At 38.2% G+C, this 14,347-nt stretch overlaps 1 protein-coding gene across 5 annotated transcripts in view; it reads left to right on the forward strand.

Moving 5' to 3' along the window:
- ZFAND3 (zinc finger AN1-type containing 3) overlaps positions 1–14,347 on the forward strand; it is a 327,707-nt gene that overhangs the window by 98,814 nt on the left and 214,546 nt on the right. For 3 of the 5 annotated variants that reach the window (XM_043591297.1, XM_043591299.1, XM_043591296.1), the window contains one exon: positions 8,650–8,690. In XM_043591297.1, the coding sequence (XP_043447232.1) occupies positions 8,650–8,690 (41 nt within the window). Of the gene's footprint in view, positions 1–8,649; positions 8,691–10,350; positions 10,375–14,347 lie in introns of all 5 variants that reach the window. The other 2 variants (XM_043591295.1, XM_043591298.1) reach the window with 1 other exon arrangement.

Consider the following 14,347-nt stretch of genomic DNA (forward strand, 5'->3'; position numbering starts at 1 on the left):
CCAATCTATTTGAACTTTCTGCATCTTCACAGATATCAGTGTCTTCAGTGTTTACTAAAACCACATTTAAAGTTATTGAGCACAGTTTTTCAGTTATTCACTTCCTTATAAGTTATTTGAGGTAGAACACTGTAAAAATTTGTAAATGTTTGCTCTTACTGGAAATTTTATCTGAAGCCACAAGAATCCATTCATATAACACTAGGAGAATTGCCATCATTTTAATGTTATTTGTAATCTTCCTAACATTCCAAGGCTTTTATTGTGTTGCTTTTTAAGTCATCTTCAAAAACCTTTTTCAGTGGGATCGACTACTTGTAATTATGAGATCATACTCCAGAAAATAGTATGAAGTCTGTATTTAAAACTGCATTTTACTCCCCTTAAAACTTGAGGACTTTACTGCTTCACCCTTTTCACAGACTCTGACTGGATAAATGCCCCTGGGCATTTAATTCTATTGATACGGTCTTCCTCTTTTGAAACCTCCCCATGCCCTTTCCCTGGGTTTTTCACTTTTAGGTTTTTTGGAAGCTCTTCTTTCTCCCCCGTTGGCATTTAGTATAAGATTACTGGTACCAGCCTCAGAAGTAAAGACTTAATTGTAAAACAGGTGTGTGTGTGTGTGTGTGTGTGTGTGTGTGTGTGTGTGTGTGTGTGTGTGTTTATGGATAATTTTAGGGGAAGAAATCCTTTCCTTATATTTGGGCATATATGGTAAGACAGCTGCAGCCACTGTATACCATTTTGTGTTAGAGTTGATAGTGTCATTAGTTTCTCTTATGTGGAAAAATTATTTGGCATTTTTATTTCATCGTTTTTCTTCCTTTCCTGTGAGAGCTGTTACATGTTTTAATTTTTGTCTTCTTTTTACTAGTTTATTGATGGACGTGGCTCATCTTGTTTTGTTAGCTAGTGCTGGACTAAGCTCTCAGTAATGTATACAGGGTCACAGATGATCAGGTGACTTGTTTTACATTTATATGTCTTTTTAGTGTAGGGACTTAAAACACATAAAACCAGAGGTGTATGCTGTGTCCTTGCTTTCCTTGAATTTGGGTATAAAATGTTAAGATACCATTCATTACAGTACCCCAACTGGAATCTAAGTTGTTAAATTGAAATTATCTTTTAAAGTAGTATGACCCATATTGCTACATTCTAGAAATGATCCTCCTTATTAACCACCCCATCTTTTTCTTTGTAATATTCCCTTAAAAAGAAAACTTTGCAGACATTGTCTGAATGATTTAGAGTGATGTGTAACAGTTGAGACAGGCTGGGTGCACTGTTGAAAGCCTCCTTTGTCATTGCCAGCTAGAATGTCATCTGTTTGAACTGTCCTTTTTCTTGTTTGCCGGGGATGAGCAAAGAGTGATGATTTAGTAGAGCTGTTTCTTGCTTCCTAGCTGTTGTAGGAAGTTAGACTTTCTGGCTGTAAGTGTACGAGTTGGCACACATATTGTTACTGGCCTTTAATCATCTAATCTTACTTCTAGGCAACTGGAAAGATTTTTAGAGTGGAGAAGGCTTTGTGATTTGATTTTTCCTTCTCTTCCTTCACCTCCCTCTCCCTTCCTTATTCCCCAACCTCTCCTCCCTCCTCTCTTTCTTATAGATTATTAAAGAAGATTGAACTAGGAAATGTGACTAATTGGTTTTTACAGATCAGTTCTCTTCTTTAAGAAGGAAACCACATTGGGGTGCCCAGCTGGCTCAGTCAGTCAGAAGAGTGTTTGACTCTTGATCTCAGGGTGGTGAGTTTTAGCCCCAGGTTCAGTGTAGAGATTACTTTAAAAAAAAAAAAAAAAGGAAATCACTTTGTAGTCTAAATTTTTGTAGTTTTATTGATCCATGCCTAACCTAGAGAAATTTAGGGACCTTAAGATTGGAAGGAAGGGCTTTGGTATGTTTCCATGCTGGTACCATTTTTTTCTTTTTGACTCTTTTTAATTTTTTTTTTTTTTGTGCCTCAGTTTCTTCCACATTGTTGGACCAAAAATAGTATTATTGTTGAAGGAACATTGATATGGTGACAGTGTTTTTTATTTTCACATTAAAACAAATTTTTTAAAGTTTATTTATTTTGAGAGAGAGGGAGAAGGAGAGGGAGACGGAGAGAGGGAGAGAGAGAGGGAGGGAGGGAGGGAGGGAGAGACTGTGCAGGTGGGAGGGGCAGAAAGGGAGGGAGAGGGAGAGAGTCCCAACCAGGCTCCATGCTGTCAGTGCAGACCCCGACTCGGGGCTTGAACTCACAAAACTGTGAGATCATGACCTGAACCAAAACCAAGAGTTGGCTGCTTAATCGACTGAGCCACCCAGGCACCCCTCCGCATTTATATTAAAATATTTAGTGGGGGAGGACCTGGCATGTATATGTTTCTGGGGTAGGGAGATACAATAGTGTTATATGGAGATCAAGAAAATACAAAATGTTTCTAGGATTTTCAAAAATTAGTAATGTTGTTCTAATTCCCCATGATGAATTAATTAGAAGTTAATTGATTCTTCCTTAAGAAATTGATATCCTTCAAAATTGGAAAATTTTTTATTTTGGAAGAAAACAGATTAAGATAACCATTTCTCCCATCAAGCAAAGATTTTAAAGTAATAATACTTAATGCTGGTGAAACTGTATTGAAAAAAGTACTTTCAGATCCTTTTGAGGACAGTGTAAATTGGTAGAACTTACCTGGTAAGGAATTTGGCAATACTTACTAAAACCATACTTTTTCATCTAGCAATTCTCCTCAGAATCAATTTTAATGAAAGATTTATGACTAAAGATTTATATCCCCAAATGCTCATTATAGGAATATTTATCACAAAAAATCTGGGCAAAGACTGAACATCCAAAAACTAAGTGAATGACTAAATAAATTATAGGATTAGTATGTATTGGACTATTACAGAGCAACAAACATGGTGTTTTTTTTTTTAATATTTAATATTTATTTTTGAGAGTGAGTGAGAGAGCGTGAGTGGGAGAGGGTTAGAGAGAGAGAGGGAGAGACAGAATCTGAAGCAGGCTCTAGGCTTTGAGCTGTCAGCACAGAGCCCGACATGGGGCTGGAGCCCACGAACTGGGAGATCATGACCAGAGCTGAAGTTGGATGCCCAGCTAACTGAGCCACCCTTCCAGGCGCCCCCAACAAGCATGTTTTTCAAGAATACGTAATGACATGGAAAGTAGTAAATGTAAATACAAAATGAAAATGAAATTTACATATTTTTATAACACTTTTAAAAGTGAAATATGTGATCTATGCAAAAGAGAATATGTAACGTGTATGTGTTATAACACCTAATAAAATGCACGCCTATGAACGTACCATACAATTTTACCAACACTGTTCTTAATTATGTATACCCATAGGATAAGAAGGAGTTATTTCATAATGTTAACAATTCTCATTTTGGGGGATTGGATTATCATTGATCTTTAATTTTCACTTAAATGTTTATGTTCTTTTTCTAAACTCTGTACAAGGGTCATGTATTTTCAAAACTAGAAAATATTAAACATTTATTGAAAGGAGAGAAAAATTTAAGCTGGTTTCTTTCCAACTCCATTTCATTGGAAAGAAACTTCTGAAAGTGTCTGCCACCTGTTATCTCCTGAGTGACAAATCATGGCCAGGTACATAGGGTGGCATTATCTCCCAGTTGTAGGTAATACAGTATGACAGAGCTCCTGAGAAATGACAGGCAGACAGCTACAGGAATTGTGGGTGCCCTTTCTTCTAGATAGTGTTGAATGACCTTTACAAAATACATTTTTTAAATCTACTTAGGGTTTTATGTGTCATGCCTTCAGGAAGGGGGATTCATTTCTTCTTTTAACAAATATTGGGTACCTATTAAGTACTAGGCAGGAGTGACCAAGAGGGTCATTTGTTAAAAGAAAACAGGAAGAGGGACTGATTTAAATTGGTGGTCAGGTGAAGCCTGAGGAGGTTTGAACCAGGACCTGGGTGACAAGAAAGAGCTAGTCTTAACTGTGATTTGAGGGTAGAAGAAACAGCATGGGCAAGAGCTCTACAGCACATTCTAGGAACAGGAAAAAAGGCCAGTGTGGTTGGAATGTGGTAAGTGAGGGTTGCAAAATGGTGAGAAATAAAGAGGGGAGGTAGGCAGAGCAAGACCATGAGGGAACTAAATGGTTTTGGTAAGACGTTTGAATTTTATATTAAATGCAGTAGGAAATTGTTGGATGGCATTAAGCAAGAAATAGCATGATCTAATTTGCTTTTAAAAGATTACTCATTGCAAAATCATTTTAAGAAATCAAGAGTGGGAATGGAGAGACCACTAAAAAGTCATTTACAATGACCCAGGTATGAGGTAATGGTTGCCAGAGTGGAAGCATTGACAAAGGAGAGGGTAGATAAATTTGAGGTCTGTTTGGAAATAGACCCAGTGGATCTTGCTGAGTACTGTGTATGAGAGACTACAGGAAAGACGGAAATCAAAGTTGGTTTCTAGAATTTTGACTTGAGCAACTGGAAAGAAGGTGTTGTTATTCATAAAAGTGGATAAAATGCATCAGGCAAGTTTGGGAGTATTGAAAGTTCTAGTTTGAAATGTTGACTCTGAGCTGCATTTTGAGATATCAAATAGGCATTTTATTTTATTTATTTATTTATTTATTTATTTATTTATTTATTTTCTTTTCTTTTCTTTTTTTTTTTTTTTCAACGTTTATTTTTGGGACAGAGAGAGACAGAGCATGAACGGGGGAGGGACAGAGGCAGAGGGAGACACAGAATCGGAAACAGGCTCCAGGCTCTGAGCCATCAGCCCAGAACCCGACGCGGGGCTCGAACTCACAGACCGCGAGATCGTGACCTGGCTGAAGTCGGACGCTTAACCGACTGCGCCACCCAGGCGCCCCAATAGGCATTTTAATACATGAGTTTGGAGCAAGGTGAAGAGGTTTGGGATGAGTGTGAACATTTATTTGTGAGTCTATTGTTTAGATACGATATTTAAAGCCATGGGAGAAGTGGAGGTAACAGGGACTGAGTCCTGGGACCTCCAGGTAAAGGTCTTGACATTGGAGGAGGAGCCAGAAAAGGTGGCTAAAAGAGAGCAGTTAGGTGAGGAAAACTAGATGGGGGGGGGGGGGGGGGTAAATTTGATCTAGGATCCAAGCAACAAGAAGGCAAAAGTAAAGAGAGTTTCAAGAGGGATGGATCTGGATGAATGCTGTTGAGTGGGAGGCATTGAGATGATCAGAGACCTAACTGTGTATTTGTTTTGTGGGACTGCCATAACAAATTAACACAAATTGGATGACTTAAAACAACAGAGACTTAGGGGAACCTGGGTGGCTCTCTCAGTTAAGCATCTGAGACTCGATTTTGGTTCAGGTCATCATGATCTTGAGGTTGTGAGTTTGAGCCTGGTGTTGGGCTTCTTGCTACTGATGGCACTGAGCCTGCTTGAGATTCTCTCTCTCCTCTCTCTTTGCTCTTCCCCCACTCTATCTGTCTGTCAAACAATAAATAAACTTAAAAAACAACAATAGAGATTTATTCTCTTAAAGTTCTGGAAGCCGGAAGTCCAAAATCTGGCAGAGCTGCCTTCTCTCTGTGGGGCCCTAGGGAAGAATCCATTCCTTCCCTTTTCCAGCTTCTGTTAGCTGTCCCAGTATTCCTGGGTTTGTGGCCACGTTCCTACAGCTCTACCTCATCTTCATATCATTTTCTCCTCTGTGTGTCTCTCCAGACTCCTTTACCCTTTCTCAGAAATGCTTGTTATATCATTTAGGGCCCACCTGAATAATACAGGGTAAACTCAAAATCTTTAAGTTGTCTGCAAAGACCTTTTTTCCAGATAAAATAAATTCCAGGGATTAGGATTTGTTATCTTTGGACGGCCATTATTCAAGCCACTAATCCTTGGTTTTAGAAACATGGTAGCCTTTGGAGATCTCAATAAGAGCTGTTTCTTTGGAGCAGTGGGACATAAGAGAATCCTGTTTACCATTCATGTTTGCTATCACATAGAGAACTCTGTTGTCTGTCCCAAGACTGCAAGTTGATCACACTGCTTTTCCATGGGCAGTCGGTAGTCGTATGCCTATGGTTAGCTTCAAGTTTCACATGTCGAACATGAGAAAGGAGAAAAGTTCTCAGAAGCCTCTGCCAGTTCTTTCAAGTTCTGTTTTGCTGACCTGTGTGATCCAAGTTGGCATTACCAGTGGCCATTATTTCTATAGCCAAATGTTGGCTTATTTTAGATTTCAGGCATCTCCGTTTTGATTAATAATATCAGTGGCTGTATTATGTCTTTCACAACCTCATTGATAAGCATGTTGCTGGAAAATTCCTATTCAGAAAGTGGGATGAATGTCATTTAAGTAAAATTTAGGTATGGTGGTATTTTAAATAAATTCTCTGAAAAGAATAGGGGATGCAGAGAAAAATGCTATTTTGCCATTTTTTTCCTTAACCAGTTTTGTGAAACACAAATGGTAACACTGCACACTTGGTGCCGAGCTGCCCTCAGTGGTTCTTTGCAGGCGTTCCATGATACCTGCTGGATGTGGGGGGCGGTAGAAGTGATAAACAAATTACCTCTCGCTTTCAGTGCTGCTGCATGGACAAAGATAGTGACCATATCTGGAAGAGCCCTGCTTTCCTGGGGGGAATTTCTGGTAACAAAGATATTCTTTCATCCTCAGTTCTCTTTCAGTTGGAACTGAAATAACTGTCAGTCAAGGTTGCTTCCCTGCACATACATGTGTATGTATATTTGGAGGGGAAGTCAGGGATTGAGCTTTATCCTGTTGGAAGGTTCTGCTTTCTCAAGGAGCTGACTCGATTACCATACATTCAGTCTTTACTCATGGGACCGTTTTCCCAAACGACCAGAGTGCTGACTTGGGAATTATTTGTACTCTTCTGCTTCTGTATTGGGGGCAGAGGCCTTAATTTGGGTGAAAAGAACACAGGCTTTGGAGTTAGGCAGACCAGGGTCATCCACTTGTTCTGTAACCTTTGGCAAGTTATATACCCTCTGGAAGGCTCCCTTTCCTTGTTTGGTAAAGTGGGTTGAAGGCATCTGGTATGCTTACCACATGTAGGTAATATAATAAATGTTAGATTCCACTCTTAATAACATCTTTTCATCTCTTTGTCCATTTTTATTCATTTAGTGATAGTTAAGATTTCCTTACTGCCTTTGATGTCTTTATATTAAGCAGAATTCTAAAGAAAGATCCTCCAGTTGACGTAGCATCTCTTTTGGGAAATAGAAGCAATGACTCCCCCACCCCACCCCAATTTTGTCACCCTGTGACAGTTGCTTACCCTTAGGTCTTAGGTTCCAGTATAGAAGGAAACCTTCATAGCCATCAGGGAATACTTCCTGAGGGAGGCTTTCATTAATTATGAACTTTACTAGGAAGGGCAGAAGAAAGTTGGCTTATTCTGTGTAGGAGCAGCTCTGGGCAAAGACTAAGATTTTGGGAGGGGTGTTGCTGGGGAATGAGGCTGTAAATAGGTCAGTTTATATCCAACAGAGAGTATTGTAGGAGGTTTTTGGAAGATGGCTGTAGGAATGAGTGCACTTGGGAGAGAATCAGGAAGGGAAACAGCGATGAGAAGAACTTCATAGACAAGTTATCGATTGCCCGCCCTGTTGTGCCTGGGATGCTGTGTGGTACCAGGTGCTGTGTTATGCTGTGAACAAAGGATGGCCTTTGGCATTGGCTCAGGCCCAAGGTCATTTATTTTCTCTGCCGTTTCCTAATTCTGTGACCTTGGGCAAATGCTAGCTGGTCAAATGGAGATGAGACTGTCCTTGATTTCCTAAGATCCCTCAATTTAATAACACCATGGAGGAGGTGGTAGGAATATTTCATTAATTTAGTCATCATCTGTAGCCAATCATATGATGTTTCCTGATTCTAGACATTTTAATGTGATTTTTTTAAAGTGCATTTTTAGAAGCAAGCAATATGGTAATACCTATCTCACAGATACTGGGTTTATTAATAAGATAATGTGTTTAGTGTCCATCAGAGTTAGTGTTCAGTGAGTTGTAGCCATTATTAACAGATGAAAGGACATGAAAAATAATTTGATTGGTAACATCTGAAGAAAGAATTTTAAACTACAGGGTCATAATGTGACCAGGATCTGAAATAGGACTAGAATGAAAGGAAAGAAGAGAACATAAAAATTTAAGTAATGTTATGGAGATAAATAAGTATATATCTGGGGAGACAGTTTTACTCCTTTAGAGACAAAAGTTTCGTTGTCTGTAGTGATAATTTTGTGGTATATGTTCCAGTGTGAACAGACGGAAAGTGGTAATCTTGTGGGACAAATTGACTCCTGTGTCGTCATCTGGGCATGTTAGAGTAATTCTGAACTTGCTGCTACTTAATTTCTGAGTTTTGCTAATCACAAAAAACAAATCATTGGTTAACTCACTGATAATAAAGTATCATATTTTGTTTTTGTTGTTTTGTTTGTTTTGTCTCCTTGTGGGAGAGGGTGGTTGGTTAGTTTATTAGTTTATTAGTTCAGTTGCCTGGCCAGGGGATTCTTGCTTACATTTCAAACATCTTTATGTTTTCATTAGAGTAATACTGAATTTTTAGCTCTTCTTTCTTTTCTTTCTTTTTTTTTGCCCCAGGTCCAGCAAGACTATGAACCTCTGTTCCAAATGCTTTGCTGGTAAGTGCAGAAAAAAGGTTTTTAATTTATTTTTATTTTTATTTTTTGATTGTTTTTAAGATGATCTAAATTATTTGGCCTCCTTTTGTGTTTATGCATGGGGTTTTGTTTTCTTTGCTGGTGTGTGAAAGCAGATTCTCCTTACCAAGATGCTTCATATATTTGTTAGGATTATTAAAATAGCCTTCCCTGAGTGAAATGAAATCATCTGTGTACTTGCACCAAGCTTTCCATAGTTTACAGTTGTTGATGTATATTGGAACTGTAAAATCTTTTGTTGTTGTAGGGTAATACATGTTCATCTCTGATCTTGACTTGAAATTCTACTTTTGCCAGTGAGCATATAAGAGAAAGGATATTTTCATGTTGGAGTCAGGAAGAAAATCATGCCGAATTAGCCCTTTCTAATCCCGTCCCTTATTGAAATCACTTTGGGTAAATCACTTAATCTCTTTAGACCTTAGAGTTGTCATTTTTAACATGAAGGGCTTGGGACTTGATGTTTGCCAAGGTCCTTTTCCAGCCCCCAAATGCTATTTGGTTGACTCCTTAAATTATGACTCCTTCATGAACTTAAACCTTCATTTTTTTAAAGAATTTCATATCTGATGATCTTAATAAAATACCTGAGTCTTTACTAACTGAGAGATGTTTAACTTTCCTTTTCTACTCATTCTGTCGTAGATAAAGCTGGACGCTAGTTAAAGTGCTAAGGACAGACTTTGAACAGTAATATATAGCAATAGGGAAGAGTTCAGTTTGAACACAACTTTTATTCATGCAGAAGTGACTGGCATTTTAAATGGAGAATGAGGGAATAAGGAGGGGTTGCTCACTTGGCTTAGTAGTCCAGGAAGTGAAAAATCACAAAGGGTTTGTCGGTGTAAATGATGACTAGGTTGGTTGTATCTATTAGCAGACTGTCTGGAAGTTAGGATCCTGCCCTCCTACTGAGATTGAGAGACTGAGGCCCTATGCTTTCTAATGTTTACATTTTAAAGAAATGTTTTTCATATCTTTGACAGGGATTCCTGAGATGTAGGAGATGTATACGCATCTCAAAGGGACAGAGGAAGAATTTACAGTTGTAAAAAAACTCTTTTCAGTAAATGGTCTAAGATAGGATGTTCAGAGGCCTGTAGTCAGGTGTTACAGCTAATAAAACCTTAAATTCTTTAGGCAGCCTTGAGCTTTCTTAGGCAGGCACTTTAAGAGGGACTGGGGTCATCCTAGGGATGGGTCTTGATTAGAAACTGTGTTAGTGTTTGTTTAAATATTTTAATGTTTGGGGAGGGGGTGGAGTCTGTAGTTTTTATAAGCTGAGATTGAGTTCTAGTTGAGCAGAGGGCTCAGATGAGCCTGCTAGAGATTGGCCAAGGAGAGAATTTTTGTCAGTTTTCACCTTCTATTCATTATGCTATTTAGGCTTTAGTCGTTTACATTTATGCCTAAGCTAGGGGATTGGTGGGAGGGAGTTGCAGGTCCCAGGGTTGGGGAAGGTACTTTATATCTGTTAAAAGTTTGGAATTTGTCAAATACTTTAGGTCTTTAAAAGAAAAAAAAAATATTGGTAAGTGTGGTTTTTATCCAACTTTTAATAGTATCTCTGCCATTAAATGAATGTATTCTGCTCTTTTTACTTACATGTCTACAATTACAAATATGAAGAACTACTTCCTCATTGGTGAGAGTTTAAATTTTCAACGTTTATTTATTTTTGGGACAGAGAGAGACAGAGCATGAACGGGGGAGGGGCAGAGAGAGAGGGAGACACAGAATCAGAAACAGGCTCCAGGCTCTGAGCCATCAGCCCAGAGCCTGATGCGGGGCTCGAACTCACGGACCGCGAGATCGTGACCTGGCTGAAGTCGGACGCTTAACCGACTGCGCCACCCAGGCGCCCCGAGAGTTTAAATTTTATGGTAAAGATGAAAGTAGCAATGAGACAGAATGTATATTAGATTGATGACTGTCTCCATATATTGCTAGCTTCCCCTTACAATTCAGTAAAGAGTGGCTTTGGGAGAAAGGGCTCATGTCAAATCAAGAACTGTCTCTTGTCCCTAACTAAATATACAATTTTAGAAATTATCACCTATGGTCTTTGCATTTCTTTGTACTTGTTACAGTTTTATTTTTTATGGTTATAATTGTTTATTGTCTCTCTGGTGATTTGTGTACATTTACTCTTAATACAGCTTTGTCATTTTTGCTTTTAAAAATATTAAGGGTATTTTCAAGTGCGTAAAGAAAATAATCTTTTTCCTTCTTTATCCCCATATTCTTAATGTCTTCAATGTCATTTGACATCATTTGAAAGGAATGATTAGTAACACACTGCTTGCGGAAGTAGCATTTGGTGTTCTTTTTGAAGTACAGGAAAAAAGTCACTGAACTTTACAATATATTTGTGGATTTCATTCCTGAATGAAAGTAGAGTGTAGAGGCATGAGATGTATAGAACAACAAGAAGATTATTTTGGTCAAAGCCACTGTGATTTTCAATACTCTTTTAAAGTATACCATGAAGTATACAATGTACTTTTAAAAGATGGAAAAATTACTTTAAAAACAGCTGTTGTGTCCCATTAGGGACACATTTATTTTGCTTTTCAAAATAAATCTATGTGGTGGAAAAGTGAGTGAGTTTGTTGGAACTTGTTTACGTAAAATTGAAGTGAGTAAAAACATGTTTAAAATCTTGTTGAAATAGATTACCAAGTTAGGAACTGTGGGTGCCGGTTTAAATCTCACTTTGATGACTGTTTGCTTCCATTGAAATATTCTGCCAAATGGTGAGCACTTGCCCTAGTAACTACTGCTTCAGATCCCCCCCCCCTTTTTTTTTATAAAAGACTCCTGGGCTGTTTGAGGGAAAGAACATGAGTGTATGCAAAGTCAGAGTTACTAAAAAAAACCATTGAATTGTTAATTTTGCAGGTAAATTATATGCAAATAATAGTGTTTCTCCATATTGTTAGAATAAGAAATGTATATCCAAGCTGGCTGGATTTGCTGTTCTTAACAAGCTTGCAGCTTAACCAAAATTCGTCTCTTTGAAATGGGAAGATACGGTTTTTATTTTTATTTTTTGACATCTAGATTCCGGGTTTGGCATGGCTGAAATCATTTTAGGCTATTTGGAGTCACCCCCAGCCTCCAAAATGTGCAGTATGCTACTTTGTTAGCCTTAAGGTGCCTTTGACCTGAAGACCCTTATCATCCCAAGATTTTCTTGTGCCAGAATCACTATGGTATTTAAAGGAAATATTCTGGGAAGGCACTAAGAAATGATTGACTGTAGTGTTATGATTTGAGGTACAGTGGATTGGAAACACTCTCCTGGGTTCTCTTTACCTGAGGTTATTATTTATAGTCTTAAAAAAAAAAAAAAACAGGAGGGGCGCCTGGGTGGCGCAGTCGGTTAAGCATCCGACTTCAGCCAGGTCATGATCTCGCGGTCCGTGAGTTCGAGCCCCGCGTCAGGCTCTGGGCTGATGGCTCGGAGCCTGGAGCCTGTTTCCGATTCTGTGTCTCCCTCTGCCTCTGCCCCTCCCCCGTTCATGCTCTGTCTCTCTCTGTCCTAAAAATAAATAAACGTTGAAAAAAAAAATTAAAAAAAAAAAAAACAGGAGAAGTTAATTTTATCATAGTATATTTTTTCCATTCCCATAAGTATTTGTTGTTTTCCTACTTTATTGTCAATCCCCCTTTTATGTGTTATTTTTTTTTCTTCAAATCACAATTTTGAATATCTGTTTGAAAATGTGAATATATCTCTCTTTTAAGACTAAGACTGTTCTGTGAGCAGAAACCAGAGACATCTGCAGTTTGGATAAGGAATTCTCCCACCTTTGAGTTGATATATTATCCTTCCAGTTGTGTGTTAGTTATTTTTGTATTATCTCTAAAAAAAGATTTATTTAACAGATTTTCAGTTTATTTGAAGTTATGGAAAGAATGTCTAAAACTATTGAAAAGGGTGATATTTAAGCACCCTTGAACTTAAGTTATCAATTGATCTTGCCACACAGATCTTTCTAATTTATATAACTATTGAGCATGTTTTTTGGTCTAATTTTGGCTTTTCTATCCCCTTGATAATATTCTAAAATATTCTTTCATACTGTCCTTTTAGTAAACATTTTTATATTGTTGTTTGGCTTTACCAAAAAAATCGGTAAATGTAATTTCTATGACAGCCACAAAATTTCATGATATGGTATTTGTAGTTACGTTATGGTGAATAAACACTTACTGGTTGAAACAATACTTTCTAATGCACTTTTTCTTTTTCTTTTTCTTTTTTTTAATTTTTTTTTTTTAACGTTTATTTTTGAGACAGAGAGAGACAGAACGTGAACGGGGGAGGGTCAGAGAGAGAGAGGGAGACACAGAATTGGAAACAGGCTCCAGGCTCTGAGCTGTCAGCACAGAGCCCGACGCGGGGCTTGAACTCACGAACCGCAAGATCATGACCTGAGCCGAAGTCGGACGCTTAACCGACTGAGCCCCCCAGGCGCCCCACTAATGCACTTTTTCAAAACTGGTGTTGTGATTCATTTGTGGTTAGAGAAATCAATTCAATGGGTCATGACTGCATTTAAAAAATTGCCTAGAGGGGTGCCTGGGTGGCTCAGTCGGTTGGGCAGCCGACTTCAGCTCGGGTCATGATCTCACGGTCCGTGAGTTTCAGCCCAGTGTCGGGCTCTGTGCTGACAGCTCAGAGCCTGGAGCCTGCTTCGGATTCTGTGTCTCCCTCTCTCTGACCCTCCCCCGTTTATGCTCTGTCTCTCTCTGTCTCAAAAATAAACATTAAAAAAAATTGACTAGAATAGGAAATAATCAGTGCATCACAAATATTAAGGGCAAGTATTGTTTTGTCAAACCTTTGTTTGAGTTACATATGTAAATGAAAATAGTGCGTAATAGGTTGTGATGTAAATATATATTACCAGGGTTATGATTTAAAGACCACTGTGGTTTAAAAATCACTGAATTGCAGAAATTCACTAGAAAGTCATTGAATTATTTGAGATCCCATTTTCTTTGGAAAATAGTACATATTTCTTTTCTGTCTTTAGGCAAAACATTAACCAGTTGATTTTTTTTGTGACCTTTGTCTACTCTGAGCTCTTGAATAGTTTGAATTACATGATTTTCTGTATGTAAGCATGAACTAACCTGATTGCTCCTAGGTTAAAATATATATGAAAAGTCAAGCATAGCACCTAAAGGGTGCCTCTTACAAAGGTAAAAATGACCTTTGGTTATGGTATCATTTATTTTCTGTTTGAGTACAAACCCAGTTTATGAATTTGTGAGTTGGATACTAACTGGCCTTTGATATTTTGGGACATTTGGTACCTCATTCACAAAGACCTCTTGTATTACCATATTAGCAATGCTTTTCACAGAATGTTTTTGCTAAATAAAAGTATGGGTGAGAAAAGAAGCAGGATGGCCACAAGTGGGGAAGGCAGAGTTTTTTTACATTTTTCTATTAAAAAAATTTAAAAAAAATTTTTTTAATGTTTATTTCTGAGAGAGAGACAGAACATGAGTGGGGCAGGGGCAGAGAGAGAGAGAGAGAGAGAGAGAGGGAGACACAGCATCAGAAGCAGGCTCCAGGCTCTGAGCTGTCAGCACAGAGCCCG

Source organism: Prionailurus bengalensis, chromosome B2, assembly GCF_016509475.1.
Source record: "Prionailurus bengalensis isolate Pbe53 chromosome B2, Fcat_Pben_1.1_paternal_pri, whole genome shotgun sequence".
NCBI classification, from domain to species: Eukaryota; Metazoa; Chordata; class Mammalia; order Carnivora; family Felidae; genus Prionailurus; species Prionailurus bengalensis.